Source organism: Taudactylus pleione, unplaced genomic scaffold (assembly GCF_031769625.1).
Source record: "Taudactylus pleione unplaced genomic scaffold, aTauple2 ptg000386l, whole genome shotgun sequence".
Classification (NCBI taxonomy): domain Eukaryota; kingdom Metazoa; phylum Chordata; class Amphibia; order Anura; family Myobatrachidae; genus Taudactylus; species Taudactylus pleione.
Genome location: NW_028284787.1, coordinates 446,319 through 469,875, shown reverse-complemented (window position 1 = coordinate 469,875; position 23,557 = coordinate 446,319). Strand labels below are relative to the sequence as shown.

General features: G+C 41.9%; 1 protein-coding gene across 3 annotated transcripts in view; it reads left to right on the top strand.

Moving 5' to 3' along the window:
• The window catches only part of IKZF1 (IKAROS family zinc finger 1), a 147,835-nt gene that overhangs the window by 109,143 nt on the left and 15,135 nt on the right, over window positions 1-23,557 (top strand). Inside the window, exons 4-5 of one of the 3 annotated variants that reach the window (XM_088445621.1) lie at window positions 1,575-1,637; window positions 2,502-2,762. In XM_088445621.1, coding sequence (XP_088301747.1) covers window positions 1,575-1,637; window positions 2,502-2,762 — 324 coding nt within the window. The remainder of the gene's footprint in view (window positions 1-1,574; window positions 1,638-2,501; window positions 2,763-23,557) is intronic. The other 2 variants (XM_088445624.1, XM_088445622.1) reach the window with 2 other exon arrangements.

Below are 23,557 nucleotides of genomic sequence, written 5' to 3'. Positions count from 1 at the left end.
AGAAGTGCACTAGAGTCAGAAATGTAAACATTTAAAATATAATGCAATAAAGAGGTGAAGATAGGGCATATGTAATTGTTTTGTGGCAGGACACACAGCCTTTTACCCTCTATAAAAGCATTTAACTGATGAAAAATTTTATATTTGCAAATGTTTGCATCCAAATTCAATTGGAGTGAATATCATTTACCTCTCTACGTGAAATTACAATGGTTAGTTACACAAGCATCGTGTTTTTCAAGGAAATCTTAGTTCATCGTCTGCCTGGGTGCGGTCATGCTGACTGTTTGTCCCATGGGAGATAGCTTATCATAGCCCTACTGAAGTTCCCTGCCCAACTAGGATCTTGCAGGATAAAAGCCTGGAAGAATCATCAGTTTTCTGTATCAGTGAATACAGTGCTGTGAACAAAAGTGAAAGTACATTTTTCAGGGACAAAAAGCCTGAAAGAACTCTCCAATTTTAATGCAACTTGGCCATGTGAAAGTCTGCTGTGCCGCAATTAACTTTAGTACAACACAATCTCAAGTAAGTTGACGGTCTTACATGGCTGTTGCGCAGTGCCATTTTAGTTTGAATGGGCATGTTTTGGACCTGTTACACTTGAGCTATGTTATTCTGTTTTCATTTATTTACATTTTTGTTCCATTTTATACAGTATTTGTATTAGCCCCATAGAGGAACCAAGAATTAGCAAACAGGAGGCGCTGAAAGCAGTGCTTCCTATTTATCGATTCCTCCTAAATGATAGGAGCAAAAAAAAGCGCTGTGAGATTTCATTAAAGTATGTTCCATTTCTAGTTACAGGGGGGAACTTATCACATGGAGAATGTTGGATAATTTGCAGTATATGTGTGTCAGATTGGAGTAAAATAAAAATTCTAAATTTGTAAGCAACAATTGAGTATCCAATGGCAAGTTCTTAGTAGATAGGCTATCTGGCAACTTATGGTGGAGGAGACTATGAGATATAGCATAGAAAACTAAGACATATATAGATATATTAAAAAGTTGTATTTAAAATATATAAATTGACTACTTTTCTTTTACTATTATTGTGGAACACAAGCTTCCATCAGTTTATGAAGCATGTGAGCAGTTTAGTGTATTATACTTCCCTGTTGTCTATAATGCAATTCTATTCTTTGCATAAGTCCGGCAGGCCACACACTTCAACACACGACAGTTCACACACGCATAACACTCCAATATGCTTTGCAACTTTGTGTATAGATCATTGTAATGATATACATAAGGCTGGACAAACTTCCTTTGATTCATATGAAAAAAAAAAAGTGAGATGCACTTTATAGTGTGACAAAAGCCAGAATGATACGTGTTTCCCTGGTTACCTAGCTTAGCACTGTATCAATGGAAAATCATTGTAATAACTAATTCATGCTATGATAACATCCATCAGCTAAATATACCATGATATGTTAGCTGTAGCAGTCTTTTGTCTTATATACCTCAATGTGAGGGCATTCTAACTGTAACAAACAGTATCACCACTTCAATGAAAATTCAACATCGGTGTGTTCAACCCAGCATCCTGTTTGCCTTCTTTATTGCAGCTGTACGTGAGGCTGAGCGCTTTAGGGATTTGCAAGCTATTATTTTCAAAACTTTTTCTTCCCGTAAGTATGTTCTTGTACGTGGCTTTTTCTAAGCATGCCATATTTCCTATGTAGTAAGTGTTTGTGGCACTTTGTAGGGTGTGGTAAGGTTATGCATGCTCCGACAAAATACCATGTTCATTTTTGCATTTGTATTTTTTTTTCATACAGCTACTTTGCATGTAGTTTTTATTATTATATTTGTAGCTCTTGCATTATCACCAAGAATTAAATAATGATACATAGAAAGGAGACTGTAATTTTCCTCCTGAAGATGGCATTAAATTATAGGTGTATATATACCTTCCTGCAACTTTTACTAAACACATTGTTTTCTTTTGGGTTCCTCCTGAGCCTATTGCATCAGACAGAGTTATATGTTTTCATTTCCCTTGGATACAGTTGTGTATGTAGGACAGTTTTCTGTGGTATTCCAGGGCAATGACTCTGCCTGGAGAAACACAAACATAGATTATAACCGCAGTAGAAACTAATAAAATAAAAAGAATTGCATTTAGTAACATTTGCAAAAGGCCATGTGCAAAGTCAAACCAATAATGTAAAGTTGTCATCTGGAGGTGAAACCTCCCCATATAAAGGTTGCAGTAGGTAACAAGAGCTCATAATTAATCAAGTCAAATTACTGACATGTATTTTATTTCATATTAATGATGAGTTCATATTATTTTTTTTCATCAGTATTAAACCTTTATGCTGGTTTAGTAGCTTTATGCTTCCATACGCCACTTTCTTGATAAGCATGTAATATGTATTAGGTGTTATACCTTTAATATTATCATCAATCCATACTTTGTAATTTTAAAGGTATTAAGGTGTCTGTTTTTGCACCATAACCTGATGTGTACCCTATCTTGTCTGTTCTAGCTGGTAACATAAAAGTAGAGACTCACAGCGATGAGGAGAATGGACGTGCCTGTGAAATGAATGGAGAAGAATGTGCAGAAGATTTACGAATGCTTGATGCTGGGGGGGAGAAAATGAACGGCTCACTGAACGGACAAGGCACCAAAGCCTTAACAGGAGTTGGAGGTATTCGACTTCCTAACGGAAAACTAAAATGTGATATCTGTGGGATAATATGCATCGGCCCAAATGTGCTCATGGTACACAAAAGAAGCCACACTGGTAAGGCCTGGCATAGTTCTTTCTTTAAAGGCCGAAAAAGTGATGCGTCATGGCATGCTACAAGTGCAGTGAACATGTGGCTTTATATGAGGCAGTTGGTCATTTACACAGTGTAAGTTATACTCTCCTAAAACAGCTGTGACATAGGCGCTGGCAAGACTCTTATATTTAGGTGAGGAAAATGCTCTCTCTCCTTAGCATGTGTGATATATAATAAGACTAAGGAGAATAACATGTCATTGCATTTATAATGCATTCCTAAGGAGGAGGACGCAACCATTAACAAGATGTAGTAGTTTATTTAATTAGTTTTAATGCATTGAACTATTTGTGGATTGTTATACAATAGTACTTTGACATTACACTGTGATTGTAATCTAATGGGACAACATTTTTGCATATAACACATAATCACAGCTTGTCATTCACAGATGTCTGGGGGGAAAGGTGCAGTGCAGGTAGCCATGCACAAAATGTGCTGCATCCTACAGCAGATTGTAATTGGCAACTGAAAGGAAATCAATTGGCTGATCATGTACTATAGATTGAACCACATCTTTACAGTTTATCTGTGCTCCAGTTATTATAAATGCACCTAATTGACTCCTGCCTTAGTGGCTAGTTCCCAGTAAATTGTTCCCAGAGATATTCTGCCTGCAGAGTAGGGGCTTCTTCCAAGTTATGTAGGTGATTAGGTCACGGGTGAATTTTTAAAGACACATTATCTACTGTTTCTGACAAAGTGCTTTTACTGTAACTTGGATAAGTTCATTTCAAATAAAACCTACTTATTTCGTTTGATTTATTTTATAGACATAATGAAACGGAACTCTCATATTTATAGAATGTTGCACAGCATATTGGCATTGTGTTGAAACTCCCACTATTTGTAAAGTAATGTTGTTACTAAAGTTCTTTATGTTCCATATTATATGCATTTATGCAACATTTTCTTTTACGCAACATAATAGCTTAATACATTATAAATCTGCTGTTATCTGAATAAATATAACAAGACTAAACTGAAAATAAACCATGATGTCTCCTACCAGTGATTATATAATCAGTATAATGTTACTGAATACCCAGGTACATGCAGTTATTAAGTTCAGTAGCTAAGAAATACATTTTGATCTGACATAATTGCCAGTTCTGTCCATGCCACTGCTGTTTTGGTGCTGAGTATATTACATCGTGTATGTGTTGCGGGGCCTTGCACAGATTCTAGCACATGGAACAAATTATATATTTTATAAATAATACTTTACAATGTATTTTAGGGAAATACCCATATGCTCACAGATATTTGATGTTTACAAATACAAAGTATAGCTCAGGGGTGTGCCTATTACATGCCAAATTGCGGCAGCTGTCTCTGGCAGCAGAATATTGGGGTGTTATAACGCAAAAAAAAATATTTAAAGGATCAGTAATATTGGAATGTACTGTACAGCTATGAACCAAGAATTAAAATGCATTACTCGGTGTTACCCTTAAATTCCTCTGAAACACTTTTGAAAAGTAAAGTATTACCACAATACAGGCAGCTGAAGCCCCTCCCACATATTTAGGACTGAGCCGTGATGGGCCCTTATACATGTCAAAAAGCTGATTCACAGGTACAGTTATAATGACTGTGTACAATGTAACTGATCCACATGCACAGCAGGCCGCAAAGCTGCCACACAAATGTTGAATGTTTAGTTTAAGACGCTCCTCCTTCCTAACATGGCTCCCTACTGCATAGTAGACGTATTTTGTTAAATGTAAACACTCAAGTTCTTTTATGTCTATTATTCAGCTCAGTAATACACAGCCTTTTCTGTATAATAATGTCAAATAGTGTTTTTACTGGGACTAAATGTTTGCGGATGAAAAGGACCACATCAGGCAGTAGAATTACTTGGCACACCCCTAATGTAGCAACAATTGTATGGGATAACCACACTTTTTCAGAAATTTAAATAAAACTTACCATCTTTCCTATATAATAGCTTGGTCATATTATAACCTCCAACTTGCTACACTTTAATTATCTGTAGCTCTAACAGTCGGAGGGGTCTATTTACTAAGCAGGGTTAGGAGACAGAGTGAAAAGTGTCATTTTTCAACACAGCCTGTGAGATGACAGTTGGGAGCTGATTGGCTGGCACCTTATCACTTTTCACTCTGTCTCCTAACCCTGCTTAGTAAATAGACCCCTAACCTTTTTGGCCGTTCTGTCTGGTTTTCTCAGACAACCCCTAGTGTCGGTATACCATAGCATTATATGAACACCAGCCCACTGCCTCATTATTCCATCACGTTATGGGATTCAAACTGCCAACAGAGGATCTCTATTTATTTTGGTATGAATTTCCAGTAAATAAAGTAATGAAGCTATGGAACATAATTGTCTGCTCTTACAGAATGTCCAGGAGCCACCATAGTTATGGGGAAATCTCCTGGACTCCCAGATCCCACCTAGATCCTGCTCACTTCCCTAGTGAAATGGAATTGTGCAGCAGGGGGCAGGACACAAACTGCATCACCACACCTCCTGCTCTTGCCACTTGGAGAGTAGGTACCACATGTGTGTATTCTAGCAGTTTGAGCCCCTAACGTAATGGAATAATGTGCCATGAGGGAGTATACTGGCTTACCTGCTGGTACCTGTAGTGTATAGCAGTTAGGTGGGGGAGTTATGTTGCCAGAAATGTTACCTTACTGATAATGGAGCTTGTTACATTAATATTTTTGAAAATGTGGTGTTAACCTTTAACTATATTGTGAAATGTGTTATTTGTGGCATGTGAGCAGTTACATCTGATTCTGTTTAAATGGATAAGTAAATGGCATTTGTGAGATGTCCCACACTGAGAGATGCAGATGCCTGTCTACATCAAATCTTCAACACTTTCATCATGAGCAATAGACAAGATTGAGGCATATACTGTATATTATAATCCAACATCATTGGGTCATGATGCATAACTGAATAGAATATTACTGCAATGTTTATGTATTTTTGACTAAATTACAAATTTCCAATATGAACACATTGGAATTTATTTAATAACATGCTACAAAGAGCAATGTTCTGTAACTCACAGCAACCAAGCAGATATCAGCTCTTAGCAGACTAGTATCATTAAACTAAATGAAAGCAAATATTTTGTTGGATGGTTATGTTCTTAAATAAGCCCCTTGGAGTGGAATTCACAAATGTCTCTCCCTAAAAACTGTAGTATGTTTTCTTACTTGTCTTATATACACTCTTTTGTAAATTACATGTTATTTACATTGAAAATATATATATATTTTAATTATTATTGTTAAAGAGTAATTTTAGTAAAATAATATATTGAAACATGTTATAGCTTTGTGAATGCCACTTACACATGCTCTAACGTAAGGTTATCTGCAACCCTCTTGCATGTTCCACCATTAAAAGTTTAAAGTGGCTTCTTGTTTGCTTGCAATCATTTGTTGGTTGTTTAAAACATTTTCAGTGTATTTTGCTGGTGTAGTGTCTGTTTAAATTGTTTACTTTCTTTAAACATGAGAAAGTTTATATGATACTTATTGCATTTAGTACAGTCATGTCAATCTAGAGATATCACAATAGCTGGGAGAATATGTCAGTGAATTTCAATGGCCAAATGGGTTCTCGATGTAGAAGGAGCAGGGCTCATTGTATGGTAGTGGATAGATCCCCTTCAGTGCCCTGACGTCATCAGTTACTGTCTAACGTCATTCCCTACTATCCACGTGAACATAGAGGGGGTATATAAACCTATAGCGAGCGAAGCAAACCACCGTGCCCAAAGCATGGTGAGCAAAGTGAACCCACGTGGGGACAAGTTCCTTATTTTGGTGGCCTTTATGGGCATGAAACCGCACTTCCATCCTCACTCACGTCATTTCCAGGTACATCTACGGAAGGGGAACAGCTTTCCGTCAGTTCCATTCCGTTGTATTCCGTCAGTTCCATTTGGAGGTGGAACTACTCCTCCAGCCAACCTTACCCGGCTAGTCACCCCGCGCCACAAGGAGGCTCCATTTGGCGGGTGCCTGCTGATATTTTGTTACCAGTGGGCGCCCAGTTTCTTCCTTACAGCGGCAGCCAAATGCTGGAGTTCACTAAGCAGTGGGCACTATGGGAGAGATGTCATGATGTCTCTACCACAGTTCAGAGGATCAATCGGACTGGACGGCAGCGGAAGAAGGAGCGGGGCTTAAGGTAAGCATTGTGTTTGTATTTTTAATTGTATTTTTTTTGTGTAAGGGACACTACCACTGGGGGCACTACTAATGTTGGCACTACTACTGGGGGCATTACTACTGGGGGCACTACTACAGGGAGCATTACTACTGGGGGCATTACTACTAGGGCCACTACTAATGGGGGCATTGCATAGGGGGCACTGCATAAGGGGCACCGCTACTGTAGGCACTGCATAAGGGGCACCACTACTGGGGACCCTGTATAAGGGGCACCACTACAGTGGGCATTGCATAAGGGGCACTACTGCTGTGGGCATTGTATAAGGGGCACTGCTACTGTGAGCATTATGTGTATTGGGGCACTACTACTGTGGGCATTGTGTGTAAGGGGCACTAATGTGGGCACTGTGTAAAAGGGGCACTATTGTGTGTCTTAACATGACTAAGGGACACTACTATGTGGTGTAATCTGATTCAGGGGCGCTATATGCGGTGTAATGTGAATAATATTGTGCTCCTGTGTGACCTAATTTGTATTGGGGATACTATTGTGTGACCACACCCATTTTTTGTGCTTACGGCATGTGCTTTCCCTTTATTGAAAAAGCACCAAGGACGTGGGGGGGGTCCACCACGTCTCTAGGACCATGTCTCTAGGACCACTTTAAGCACTGTGGATCTGTGGATCAGAAGCTAACAAATATTTACATCAGCCACAGATACAGTAAATTGCTTCCAATTAGAGGCAACTTACCTGATTGAAGTCTGAGTACTGATAGAGCAAGATGAATATTTTGGTTGCTGCCAAGACATACACACTGTGCATATGTGCCAGAATCACATTAAAAGCCCAACATCCCACACAGGGGTGGATTGTCCTATTGGGAGAGAGGGCTTCTCCAAATTGCAAACTGGGGATAACAGATATCCAGCATTTTTATTCCTCCCCCAGTACCTCCTCTATTCCTGTTGTGAGCCAGAGTGCCCCTCATGTAGTGGCTGAGGAAGGAGTCATACTTTGATATCTCATATCATTACTGTTCCTTGAAATTCCTCCAGCATGGATTCTACCAATAAATACAGTAGGGCTTTTTTCTCTTAAAACTATTAATTCCCTGCAATTTCAGTCACCGACCCATGAAATAGTCTGTACTTTTCCCAGGTTCTTCACAATTGATATAGAGAGTCTGTGTGACTTACAATCATTATAATAGATCCAAACTTTGTAAATGTTACTGTTAAAAATAACTTTTCAAAGACTTTTAACAGCGTTCAGAAAAGATAACTGCGAGTAATGCTTGCCACAAAGGTAGTGACATGAGTAGACATTCAGAGGTGGAGCCATGGCGTATGGAGTAAAAGCCTGCTGTGGTGCTCTTCCCCAGTACAGAAGTGTTCTTGGGAGTGTGGCTGTTATTTTGGGCACATTGAAATGAAAAAAGAAAATGAGCGCTGGCAGTGTCGAAATTGGGCATGATGGGCTTGTGATGGTAGGAGTCCATGAAGGGGGTTAGCCAGCCACCAAAGAGCGTGTACCCTGCACAAGCAAGACAGTCAGCATGTATGCAACTAAAATGTACTGTGTGTGTCTAGTGACTATCTGTAAAATATTAGCCTATTGGTGAGCATGCAGCACTGGTCCAAAGTGCATGAGCAGTGCCCATTTCCATGAATATGGTAATTCCACATTAAGTGTATTATGTGACTGGCTGCTAACCACTGCAGCTTGGAGCTACAAGTTCTAGCTTGCCCTCTGGTAATACTTTGTAGTTCTACAAAAGGCACTTATACAGGTAAATTGCTTGCCTTGCATCTTGCATTCTCACTGGTCTGCTTTACCTTTGTAGCTTCTCAAAAGCATGGAGGGGAGCTGAGGGCATCCACATGGGAAGCTTGCATTGTAAAACAGAGAGAATATGTTATGTAATCGCAAATCTTATATTTTACTAGCTGAAGCACCTGACATTGGCGGGTTTAAATATTCTTATTATTAAGTTATCAATGAGTTGGATGTAACTGTCAACATTTAAAAAATAATTTGCAGCTTAGTAACACACCAGTGAGGAAAGTTCTGCCCGGCGCACTCCGCCTGAGGTCTGACTGGGACCCCAACCAGTCCATTAGGAATCCCAGACCAATTGCCACCCTTCTGTGAAGTTTTCATTAAAATCCATCCAGAAAAATGCCCAGAACAGGCTCCCCGGGTCAAAATTCTGCCCAGTGTACACCAACGGGAGGTCCAACAAAGACCTCAACCCCCTAGTATGTCTTCTGGGATCCAATGTTACAACTCTGTGAATTTTTCATCCAAATCCATCCAGTGGAAGAACAGGCTCCCAGGGTCAAAGTTCTGCCCAGTGTATACCAGCAGGAGGTCCATCCAGGACCCTAACCCCCCTAATACCTGGCCAGGATCCAACTGGACAACCTCACGTTGGTTTTATCCCAATCAGTGTAGAGGTGCCCAAATGCATAACTGGACAGACAAAGAAACAGACCAATCAATTTTGATATATAAGATAACCATCTGGGGCTCTGTATGGCAAAGATAGTCTCAGTGAAAGATTTTGACTTCTTTAGTCAGGGAAATGAAATTAACCTTCATTATTGCCTCTCAAACTGATACATGAGGAAAGATTATATTCTGGTACAGCACCTGAATGCCATGTTATTTCATAGGTGGGTAGGTTAAATTGGGATATCTAATGCCTTAACAAATCTTTCCACTTATGTCCAAAGCCCCTTTTATGCATTTATCATATATATGCATACTTGTTTGACATCATACTATGGACATGATTTAGAGATTGATGGAATATCGATGTTTACACAGTTGAGCGATTATCGTAACCCTTCCATGCGTCTAGAGATGCACTGTTATATATGCATACTTGTTTGACATCATACTATGGACATGATTTAGAGATTGATGGAATATCGATGTTTACACAGTTGAGCGATTATCGTAACCCTTCCATGCGTCTAGAGATGCACTGTGCATGTGTCAAGTTTAATTTTAATTTTTGCTCGCAGTGAGGATTTATTCGCAAATTGTTTGGTAGGCAGGGGGGTGGTGACTTAAATGCTGGCGTCTCGTGACCATTTTTGGGGCGTGTCTTAGTCTGTGACTGTGATCCCGCACACAATAAAAATGGCTCCGGCATCTCAGCCACTCTGTATGACCATAGGGTTATACAAACAAACAAAAACACTCGCACAGATTCAAAATCTCATTGGTCCATTCCCTACCATATTAATTTATATTATAAACTATATTATTTTATATCAGAATTACTGTGGTGGGAGGTGCACCCAGGAATAAAATTCAACATGAAGACAAAAAGACAAAGTATTCCTATATGGGGCACTCATTGGACCTCTGAATATAGACATACAGTATATTATACCATGGGATCCAAAACTAAAATATAACCTTTATTAATACATTAAAATAATTTGAAGCAAAATATATAAACAAACATAAATGACTAACACGTGAAAATAGTGTGTTAAAATAAATTGAAATTAACAAGACTGATGGTTATTGTTGGTATAGTATAAGTGTCATCCACTATAAGTTATATAGAGTGCAAAATGCTCTGCCACTAAATGAGTGTAATGTTTTCCTATAGAGGGTCCTCTAATCAGCATTCAATCAGTCTCAAGTGGCAGTAAATATAATGACACTATTCATATCATATTTTATCCATGACTGACAATATCGTGACGTCTAATATTAGGCTGAATTGCACTGATGTCACTAAAACGTGGTTGTCCTTATAGTGTATAATAATGTCTTATAACGTTTGTAAGATAACACATAATTATAAGGATTAAACCACTATAATGTTGTATGATCTTAATACCATTATATATATCCAAACCTAATCTGAAAATACACACAATTTTTTCTCCTTTTACCAAGTTGATATTACTCGGCTTATAATACTGGGTTTCTAATTTGTATAGTATAGTTAGTACATTGAATCAAAAGTGAAGATTCATTACTCGGAGACACACCTGTCTCACACCAATAATGTTGTAAATGTAACAGTCACAATATAACTGCCATATTGCATTACTACAAAGTGGTACTAGGTAGTCCAAGCTGTTCCATGTACAGCCGTAATAAACAGTGTTTCTCTATGCCAATAGGCAATGTTAAACACATGGGGGCTTGGAATACTATGTTGCAATAGCAATTAATTCATGTAATTTAAGTTACAAATCATGCTATAAGCAACAGCACTTATTCAATGTCTCAAGAATCTCTCAAGCAATTACTGACAGTATTGTGAATGTAACGATCACAATATACTGTCTGCTATCATACACCCATACATGTCAGTCATGACCACTCACTCTTTTGTTAACAAGCAGTCATCGCCGGCATAATGCCGCTGTTTGCCATTTTATTGTTAACACATATAAAGAAAGTCTTGAACATTCATATTAAAAAGTACAAGCTGATTGTATATACAGCGTGTAACTATGCAGCAAGTGCGATAAGTCGTGATTTTGGGCGTCCAAACTGCTGTTTGCTCCTCTATGTATAGATGTGTGTGTTTATGTATTAGCTGTGCCCTTCATGGTGCTAGCCACTCTCCCTGTGCAGACAACACCCACACAGCACTGGTCATGTACCCAACATCACTAGTTACACACACCCCCGGCGCTGGTCAAACCCCTTGTGGCTGTACACAATAGGCCCTTCATAAATTTCAGCTTCAGGCCTATGTGCACCGTAATCTGGCACTGAGTGTGACCGCTGCCTGTGCTGCAGTGATCAGCAGGGTCCAGGCATGTACAGGGCCTCTGCTGATCACTGCAGCAGCAACGCAGGCAGCAGTTCGAGGTCCATCCAGCGGGGAGCCGCTGTATTGCACTTGCCATCTGCAGTGGGAGGTGCAATAAAGTCATTTTTGATTGTTGCTGCGCAGCGCACGTGCTGTCACAACATCACACATGCCACATCACTGAAAGACTGATCAGAGGAACCACGGAGGGCAGCCAGTATGAAGGTCTGGGTTTGTTGTGGACATTGCGTTGTGGGTGATAAGCCGTAGAAAAATTTAGCTTTACTTGCAATACTGAACATAAGGCTCTCCAAAATTTTGCTGTAAACTGAACACCATGGTCAGAGACTATCTCGGCAGGAAGACCATGGAGACGGAATATATGTTATACAAACAAATGAGCTAGGTCAGGAGCAGAAGGTAATTTCTTTAGTGGTATGTAATGGACCATCTTTGAGAATCGGTCTACTATGACCCAGATGGTAGTGAACCCTTGAGAATTCGGCAGATCCGTGTCCATGGACATGATGGAATAGGTAGCGGCATCAACTCACCAGCCGGAGCCTGGCGTGAAGACTTATGCTGAGCACACAAGGAGCATGAAGAAATAAACTCTGACACGTCTGCTTTCATGGATGGCCACCAATAGCCTCTCTTCAGAAATTCCAGGGTCTTCTGGGTACCTGAGTGACCTGCAAAGCGAGAGGAATGAGCCCAGGTGAGGAGCTGCTTCCTTAACTCCGGGGCCACAAAGGACTTCCCAGTGGGAGGCTGTACTTGTAGGGTGGCATATACTCTTGACTCCAAGACAGGGGTATTTTGTTGATTCTCCGCTTTGTCATCACAGAGGAGAAATCTGGACTGAGCATCTGCCTTTTGATTAAGGGCTCCAGACCAGAAGGTCAGGGTGAACTGGAACTAAGCAAAAAATATTGCCCATCGGACCAGACGAGGACTCACGCACTGGAGATTCTTGAGGAATAAGAGGTTTCTATGATCTGTGAAAACAGTGAAGGGGAACTTAGCCCCTTCCAGCAGGTATCTCCATTCTTTTAATGCCAATTTCACTGCCAGGAGTTCTTGTTCACCTATGGCATAATTTCTTTCGGCAGGCGAGAATTTCTTGGAGAAAAACCCACAGGGATGAACTCGATTATCTTCATAACGCTGGGAAAGAACTGCACCCACAGCCTCTGAAGACGCATCCACTTTCAATAGAAAAGGCCTGTCCAAATCTGGTTGACGTAAGACTGGAGCAGAAATAAAAGCCTGTTTTAAAAGCTGGAAGGCAGTCTCAGGTGACCATAGGGCAGGATTAGTGTCTTTATGGGTCAGAGCAGTGATGGGAGCCAATAATGAGGAGAATCCTTTAATAAAACATCTATAGTAGTTGGCGAACCCAAGCAATCTCTGGATGGCTTTCAAGGTTTTAGGTCGGGACCAATCCAAAATTGCCTGCACCTCCTTGGGATCCATTTCAAGACTGGAGCCGGAGAAGACGTAACCAAGGAATGGCACACTGGGTACTCCAAAGACAGATTTCAATAATTTGCAGTAAAGGTGGTTCTTACTTAGACGGGATAATACTTCCTTCACATGTTCATGATGTTTCTCTATAGAAGACGAAAAAATCAGTATATCGTCCAGGTAAACTACAACCGAGACATACAACAAGGCCCGGAAAATTTCATTAACAAAGCCCTGAAACACGGCAAAAGGGCATTGCACAACCCAAAGGGCATCACAAGATATTCAAAATGTCCATCTCTAGTATTAAAGGGGGTCTTCCATTCATCACCAGCACGAATACGGATGATATTATAAGCCCCTCTCAGATCCAATTTTGAGAATATGATGGACCCCTTAACTCTGTTGAACAACTCTGTGATCAGTGGAAGAGCATATCGATTCTTGACCGTTATATCATTAAGGCCCTGGTAATCTATACAGGGTCTTAGGCCACATCTTTCTTGCCAACGAAAAAGAAGCCAGCTCCAGCAGGAGAGGTGGAAGGACGAAGAAACTCTTTCGCTAGGTTGTCCTGGATGTATTCGGACATGGCTTGAGTCACAGGCATGGATAGAGGATAGGTGCGACCACGGGGTGGCATCTTGTCAGGCAGCAGCTCGACAGTCCCATTCTCTATGGGGAGGTAAGACGTTTGCCTGTTGTTCGGAAAAAACATCAGAGAACATCTGGTACTCCTTAGGAATAGCTGGAGATATTAACGAAGTTGTCTTTCTTACAGGTTGTATTTTGGGAAGACAGGATTTCTGACAGTCAGTATCCCATGAAAGAATCTGCATTGAACACCAGTCTATCCTGGGATTATGCTGGCATAACCAGGATAGTCCTAAAATGATTTCTTGAGAAGCCTCTAGTATCACTAAGAACTTTAAGACTCAGAGTGGAGTGCCCCAACATGAACTAATACTGGTTGAGTTTCCTTGGTGACCACTCCTTTAGCTAGAGGCCGTCCATCTACAGAAGTCAGGGAAATTGCGTGCTTGAGAGATGAACAAGGAATCTGTAGTTTATCGACTAGGCTGGAAGTCATGAAGTCTCCAGCTGCTCCAGAAATCTTGAAATCTTTAGTATTTGGGGACAGGCTCATAACTCCTAACTTGATGTCCCCAAGGTCAGTTAGGAATGGGCGTTTCCCGATTTACGGAAGCAGGAGGCCACCAGGTGACCCGAATCTCCGCAGTACAGACAGAGGTTTTTTAGCATCCTTCTCTGATGTTCCTCTTTGGAGAGATGGGTTTGGTTCACCTGCATAGGCTCCTCATCTATAGGAGGATGGGGTGGACGGTTAGGCAAGGGAGGCGTAAATGACCTTTGCCGGTCAGTTCTGTGCTTTTCAGCCTGACGTTCTCTGAAGTGTAGGTCAATTTTGTTGCAGAGTGAGATCATATCATTTAAATTAGTGGGAAGCTCACGGGTGATCAGATCATCTTTTAATCGGTCAGAAAGGCCATGCCAAAAGACTGAGATGAGGGCCTCCTCATTCCACTTAAGCTCTGATGCCAAGATTTGAAACTGTACGGCATATTGGCAGACAGGACGGGTTCCTTGTCTCAGGCTCATGATACTGGACTATGCTGACACAGTGCGTCCAGGTTCGTCGAAAATCCTCCTGAATTATGACACAAAATCCGCATAGTTATCCAGCAGCAAGTCTGAACGTTCCCAGAGTGGGGAGGCCCAATCCAAGGCTGAGCCAGACAACAAAGACGCAATGTATGCCACTTTAGTTCTAGCAGTGGGAAAGTTATCAGGCTGTAAGGTAAAGTGCATGTCACACTGATTTAAGAAACCACGACAGAGCTTAGGATTGCCGTCAAATTTGCTTGGCATAGGTAGGTGTAAACGAGGGGATACCCTGGTCCCTGTATTACCAGGCACAGTAGGAGGTGTAGTTGCTGATACCCCAGGGGTGGTTAACGAGGTTTGCAGATTATCTTGTCGCTTAGACATCTCTTAGTTTCCAAGTTTTTTAAACGACCAGCAATACAGCAAAATAAATCCACTCCAGACTCCTGTTCCGTGGCCGGATCCATGGGGCCAGTGCAAACTGTGAAGGTCTGGGTTTGTTGTGGACCCGCGGTGGTGTCAGGAGCAGACACAGAAGCAGATTTAAATAAAAAGGTGGAGTTTTTAATAAGTGACTTAGCAGACATGGGAATGGCAAAAGAAAAAGTCCAGGTTTAGCACTAAAGTGCACTTGATAACTGTGGTGAAGCAAATGGGAGAATGTCCAGATAGTGACAGGCAGGAAATGTCCAGTATGCAGGTTTGGTGAGCTGTAATGAAGTGCAGGCAGAGGTAATGAAGTCCAGCTGGGAGTTAGAGTGTGAGGCAAGGTGCAGGGAAACAGCAGGTTCAGGTACTCAGGCAGGGGAAAAGGTAAATGGAGGGTGCAGGGTGAGTCCAGCAGGTTTGGAGCAGGCAAGGTACAGGCTAGTAGCGCTTCCAGGCAGACAGGTAAGGCACAGGTACTCTCTCTCAGCCGCAGCTGAGAAACACTTTGCACTGGCAATGAATGAAGGCTCTGGACCTTCCTAAATACCAGGTGCCGCGCTGTGACTGGCTGGAAAGAGCCCATGACCCACCAGGATTGGACAGCTTGAATAACATGACCTGAGGCAAGATGGCTGCGCCCATGCCAAACGGAACAGAAACACCACCAGGCCTCACCAGGCCTCAGTTACAATGTGCCCACACAGAACCATGCGCAGCCAATGCTCCTCGCCAAACACCAGCACCGCTGCCAGAGACCCTTCACCACAATTACCTCACAGGTAATACCCGGTGACCACCATGCCGAGAAGCCCTGGCCGTGATAGCCAGAAGACAAAGAATAAGTTACGTAACTGCAGAGGGCAGCCAGAGGACATAGAATAAGGTAAGTACTGTAAGAATTCTGTTGCCAACCCTGAAGCTATTTCTAGTATAAAAAGCACTGCAAACATGAAAATAGCTTAAAATGCAAGGTGCACTATTCCGGAGAGCTACTAAGAATATTCACATATATTTGAAATATTGGAATTGAAATAGATGTGGGGGCTTTTCAGATGTGCAGGAATAAAGGTATCATCATATTAAATGATTTTTTTCCTATGCACATTAGATTTCTTAATCAAATGTGGATGCCGAAGGAGACTGCAGAGAAACTTTGGGAGCCTAAAATGGCTGAGCCAAAAACCATATGATGCACTGACATAACTGCAATATAATACTGAAAATATTAACTCCTATGAGGTTATATTTTGTTGTGGCCCTGAACCAGTAATCCTTCAAGCTTCCTACCTAAATGACCTGCTTGATATAGAATATTGGTATAGAATTCATGATGTGTATTCATAGGCAAACAGCAGCTCAAATCATGACCGATTTAGTAGTAGTATTTAATACGATTCCTAGGGCCACAATATGCCTAAGGCCACAAAAGGTCAGGATGGAGCTGCTGCGCATGCCCAGTGGCAGCAGATTTTCCTACCAATTCTTGTGTGGATCAATGAGTGCACTAGACCAGAGAGACAAGAGAGCAGCTGCCAGCAAGAAGAGACAGGTGTCTCAATGTAAGGTGGGAGAATGTGTGCTTAGAGAGCATAGTCCTGTCTCCTGTCTCTTACTGGCTATATCACATATGTATATTTATTATGGGAGGTTTACCTGACCACTTACGTTATTTATATGAGATGAATATGTTTGATTGTTTTTTAGAATTTCTCCCCTACAGCCTATACTATAGACCATCTAACAGCTTATACTATAGACCATCTATAGTGTTAATTATGAATGCTATATTAGTATTGGTTTTCACAAAGTCTGCTGCTTCAGTTTTTATGATGGCACTTTGCATATATTCCAGAATGTCATGAAGAGTGATCAGATGAACTGCAATTAATTGCAGTCCCTCTTTGCCATGACAGTGGACTTAGGGCCCGATTCAGAGCCACTCGCTAAGAAGCGTTCGCATGCAGACTGACAATGTTTGCATTGTGCGCATGCGTACACATCGCAGTGCTTGTGTGCAAACCAGTCTGAACGATCAGGAAGCATACGCTCGCTGCGCATAGACTGCTCAGCCAAGTGAGTGACAGGAGAAGCCATTTGTGGGTGGTGACAGGGGTTGGTCTTTGAAAAAGGGAGTGGTCGTGCCTGAGTGTCTCAATGCCATTTCAGAGGCGTGCATAATTAAAATGCAGCATCATAGTACACGTCACCTGGCTGAATTTTACACTGAAGTGCTCACAGTGCTTGTGGTAGGGTATGGTCAAATAGAAGCGCTGCGTTCGCTTCCTATGGTACCCGATGGTACCAATAGTTGCATACACATCCTGGGGATGATGTGCGTAAGTGGGCGTCTTAAGACAGGCTGGTGGGCATCCGCATACACAGAGCAATCACACGCCAAGACATAGTGGGTGTGCTTATGCCTGGCTGTATGATCACCTGCCTTGCTGTTAGTTAGCTGGATTTGCATACGCATTGGGCGAGCGTACGCATCTAGCGAGCGGGTCTGAATCGAGCCCTTAATCCCAAAAACATTTCCACTGCATTTCAGCCCTGCCACAAAAGGACCAGCTGATATCATGTCAGTGATTCTCTCATTAACACAGGTGAGAGTGTTGACGAGGACAAGGCTGGAGATCACTCTGTCATGTTGATTGAGTTAGCATAACAGACTGGAAGCTTTAAAAGGAGGGTGGAGCTTGAAATCATTGTTCTCCCTCTGTTAACCATGGTTACCTGCAAGGAAACATGTGCAGTCATCATTGAACTTCAAGTAGAGAGGTTCAATAGTTGTGAAGAAGGCTTCAGGGCACCCAAGAATGTCCAGCAAGTGCCAGGACCGTCTCCTCAAGTTGATTCAGCTATGGGATCAGGGCACCACCAGTGCAGGGCTTGCTCAGGAATGGCAGTAGGCAGGTGTTAGTGCATCTTCACGCACAGTGAGGTGAAGACTTTTGGAGGATGGCCTGGTGTCAAGAAGGGCAGCAAAGAAGCCACTTCTCTCAAGGAAAAACATCAGGGACAGACTGATATTCTGCAAAAGGTACAGTGATTGGACTGCTGATGACTGGGGTAAAGTTATTTTCGCTGATGAAGCCCCTTTAAGATCGTTTGGGGCATCTGAAAAATCGCTTGTCCGGAGAAGGAAAGGTGAGCACTACCATCAGTCCTGTGTCATGCCAACAGTAAAGCATCTTGAGACCATTCATGTGTAGGGTTGCTTCTCAGCCAAGGCAGTGGGATCACTCACAATTTTGCCTAAGAACACAGCCATGAATAAAGAATGGTACCAAAACATCCTCCAAGAGCAACTTCTCCCAACCATCAAAGAACAGTTTGGTGACGACCAATGTCTTTTCCAGCATAATGAAGCACCTTGCCATAAGGCAAAAGTTATAACTAAGTGGCTCAGGAACAAAACATTGACATTTTGGGTCCATGGCCAGGAAACTTCCCAGACCCACAAATTCTGACAAACTTCAAGCATTGATTAGGCAAGAATGGGCGGTCATCAGTCAATATGTGGCCCAGAAGTTGATTGACAGCATGCCAGGGCGAATTTATTTATTTATTTATTTATTAACAGTTTCTTATATAGCGCAGCATATTCCGTTGCGCTTTACAATTGGAAACATTGATAGAACAAAACAGGGTAATAACAGACAGACATAGAGGTAAGAGGGCCCTGCTTGCAAGCTTACAATCTATAGGGAAACGAATTGCAGAGGTCTTGAAAAAGAAGGGTTAACACTGCAAATATTGACTCTTTGCATAAACTTAATGTAATTGTCAATAAAAGCATTTGACACTTATGAAATGCCTGTAATTTTAGTTCAGTATACCATAGTAAAATCTGACAAAAAAGTCTAAAAACAGTGAAGCAGCAAACTTTGTGAAAACCAATAGTTGTGTAATTCTCAAAACTTTTGGCCATGGCTGTACAAGGAGACCAATGTGTATACAGTAGTTGCCAAAATTTTGGAAACCTTTTGGAAAATGTGTGCTTTTAGGCTTTATTTGCATATAACAGCATTATTTTTAAAGAAAATCCTATGAAGGTGGATATCACTGGAAAGATCATTTTTATTATGTATAAAATTATCTTTCCAGTGATATACACCTTCATAGGATTTTCTTTAAAAATAATGCAGTTATATGCAATTAAACCCTAAAAGCACACATTTTCCAAAAGGTTTCCACAATTTTGGCCACTACTGTATATGTTAACTAGTTCCGAACTAGTCCTGAACTCCAACTACTCTCCAAGACTCACTGATCTGCTCCAATGCACCAGAGAGAAGGCGACTTGATTTTGGAATGGTGCCCATATCTGGAAAGTGGGCTGGCCCTGTATAAGTCTGAAATATTACAAATCTATAACAAAATATTACATACACTGCACTTTTTATGAGCAAGCCTATAGCTTGTTATGCTAATTATGCCCTCTTCATGGGCTGGCCACACTCCAAAATTAAACATTTGGAAGCCCCCTTTTGAAATCCTGCATTTCCCCTGGTTTATTGATAGTACATTTTAAGGGGCTGATTTTGAGTCAAACGTATTTCTATGCACATATGTAAGCGGCGAGTTTCTGCATACAGTGTGTGCAGTGCTACGCATTTTTGCATAATGTATCTCCATTCTATTCTGTCTGTCTGTTTCAGGGCAGCAACTAGGTGACAAAGATGCGATTGCACGGATCCGCCATGATTTTTAGTGACATGGGAATGTCATCGACGTGTAGCTAAGTCTCTGTGCGATACTGAGTCACACACACTGCGATAGAAGCCTGTTTCTGATGGATCTCTTGCACCAAGCATAGGGCTGGTACTAGTGCCGATATTAATGACAACTGCTGCTGCGGCTGTTAAATCAATAATCGGCACGAGTTTCCACTTGCAGACACACAAACCCACGCATTAGCCCTGCACAATCTTGCATTAGCGTAAGGTAGTAAATTTGGCTTCTATAGCCACTTTACTAAAGCCCACAAGTCTATATATATGACAAAGCATATAATAAAAACTGATTTAGGACAACATTTTGTGGAATTTCCCTTGATTTCCAAAAATAAAAATGAATGTATGTTTTTTATCGCTTCATCAAACGATTGCAAAATATGAGCCTTCCCTCTAAGTGCTCAGTGTAGTATTTCCTTTTTCCTTTAGTAATGCTTGTAAATTCTTCATCTCAACTAAAAATAAAGAAATGGGAGATTGAATACAGTGTTTTCTGATTTAAATATCAAACACCAATCAACATCTAACTTTGTAAAAGGAAGCTACAAGTTCGATTCTAAAGTACAATTCCATTAGCAAAATGGTCTTTATGCGATTTTTAAAATTCACTTATAGCAGAAAATGTAATGAACATTTTCAAAACCGAAGAAACATTTCTAGTGTACCAGGATAGTTTGCTCTTCTGTTCAGGTGGCAATGTATATGTAACTCCTCTCTCCAGGTCTCTGTATATACGTTTCATGTTGCTGTATCAGTTCTTCCTTCCAGATTTCTGTTTTTCTTCTATATACTGTATATAATAAGATGCATATAACCCAATGGTTCTCAAACTCGGTCCTCAGGACCCCACACAGGCATACATGCCTACTCTCCCGGGAGTTGCGGAAGGTTCACGATTTTTCGGGTAACCCACCTCCAAAAGAGTAGGCAGATCTCCCGCATCCTGCCCACTTCCTAGTGAAGTGGACAGGATGGGGATATTTTCCAAGAAATTTGCGTGTCTGTATGGGAGGGGGCGGAGCTAAATACAATGAATCACGTCACTTAGCCTATTGACATATGTAGTCTGTCCCCGCCCCTCGATGCTAAGAGCAGGAGCTCCTCTCCGGCTGCTACCGCAAAGGCCTCAAGAAAAGTCGGTAAGTATGCACACAGGTCATGTTTTCCAGGTCACCCAGCAGGTGTACAGGTGTAATCATTATTCACTGACACATTTGAAAAGATCCACAGGTGGAGCTCTCCCAATTTGCCCATGCCTCCTTTACCCGAGGCCGTCCTCATTCTCGACGGGCCTATCCACGTGGAGCCATGGTGCCCTGAGCAAATGCATGATACAAAGCCCTCTCCCAGTAATGAAGTGCAGAGGGCATGACTAGCATGTGGGGGCAAGTGGAAGTGAAAAATAAATAGCAGGAGCACTCTTGCACTGGGGCATGATGGGTCCACTGGGTTGTGACAAGCTGACAGAGGAGGCATAGTTAGCTCACAGAAATGGGCAGGTGTGTCAGCATATAGGTAAATGCAGTGCACTGTTAGGCTTCGCCACATAGACTGTCACCTGAGCGAGAGAGCACAGAGCATTAGCCCATAGTACATGAGCAGTAGACCATCTCTTAACCTGGATACACACTTATCGATATGCGTACCCAACATCGGGACGGACAACCGCACCGCTGATGGACCTACATAACGGGCGGCTGGTTCACATTACACGATCCGGTGCCTGACTACACGATATGTTGGCACCAGCCGCATCACGCTGCATAGGGTCGTCAGCTGGATTGTCAGATTGACCTACATGTAGGGCTGATCTGAGGATGCAACTGACGGCCAAACAGGAGCGTGCTTGGTCGTTAGTAGTGCGTACACACTGGCCGATGTCGACGACGTGACAACGTGTTGGCCCAATTGAACAATATTTTGTCTACATATTGCTCTTAATCAAATGAAACATTATTTGTGCACCCAATTATATTAATAAAATAATATTTCCCCCATAACAGTATTATTAATGTTATTTTCATTCTTCATTATTACATAATAAACTTCTGAGCGGCCACATAGATGTAGCGATTTTGCTGCTGGCTTTTCCGGCATCTTGGAGGTGAAATCACTGGTGATGGACAGCGGGATGAAACCCATCCTTTGTTCAATCTACCCCTACACTTATTCTAATTAACATCTGACCATTTTTTAAAACTGGCCTTTAGGTAAACGCAGTGTTGTACATAGCAACCAACCATATTTTAACTTTAATATTTAATTTTAAGTTTAGGTAATGAGAGCAAACATAAGCTTGCTTGCTACGGACACCAGATTTTCAACACATTTATCTATAGAATAAAAGTTCTTAATTCACTCCTTATGGAAGTAGGGGAGTGCCATACCTGCACTTTCTATGAGCAAGACTATGCCACACTCTAAAATCAGACATTTGGAAGCCACCTTTAAATAACCAAAACACTTGTGCTTTTATGGAGATTAGGGGCCTCATTCAGAGGCGGTCGGAGGATGCAAGCGGTCGCTCAGAAACTGGGCAGCCACTTGCATCCTGACCGCCCGCCTCTGTTGCGGTCGTTAGGCTGTGGGTTAACACCCACAGCTCTAACGACCGCTCTGGTGATGGTTGCGATGGTCAGAGACCATCGCGACCATCGGGGCTTACGACGAGACCCTAGGGTAGGGTCTCACTTGTCGTAAGCCCCGGAGAGCTTCTGGCTCTGTCAGAGCCGGAAGCTCTCCACTGACATCACTAGTGATGTCAGTGGGGCCTCCCCCAAACGGCAGGCGTTCCCATGGGAACGCCTCCGTTTGGGCTGCCACCCCCCCGGCCCGCCTTCCAAACGGGGCGAGCTGTCGATGTTGATTGGAAGGAGACCCGCTACGACCGGCGCTGTCGGTCGTAGCGGGTCTCACGCATGCGCACGAGGGAGCCGGCTCCCTCGTGCGCATGCGCACTGGCAAAACATCATGGCGGCCGTGCGGTCATAGACCGTACGGCCGCCTCTGAATAAGGTCCTAGATTTTCTCTGGTGCAGGTCAGGAATCTTAACCTATGGGTAAGGACCCAAAACATTGGTTACAATTCCATTAGGTGGGTCCCCTAAATAAATAATGCTCCTTTGCATATCTATTGTATAATAACTAATGCTACTAGACAACTATCAAGTACACTAATATGCTACAATAATTAAACACACTAATAGCCAATATGTTACTTAACTATGTTTCATTTGCATTATGTTGTAGTAATGTAGTAGTCGTTCATTTCATGTTTGTTACATTTTATATAAAATGCTAAATTTGTACATTATGTTTTAAAGAAGCTTATTACTAAATAATCTTCAGATTAGTCACAAAGTTGATTCGCATACATAGGGACTAATGCAGGACATATGCCTATTTCTGGCTTGATGTCACATGGGCACACGCTAGTATATGTATTCGATCACATCTACACTTGCGACAGAAAAGGCGGAACTGGGCTGTAAAGGGGCACTCTCAAATGGGCAGAGTTCAGTCAGGGCATGTGGAC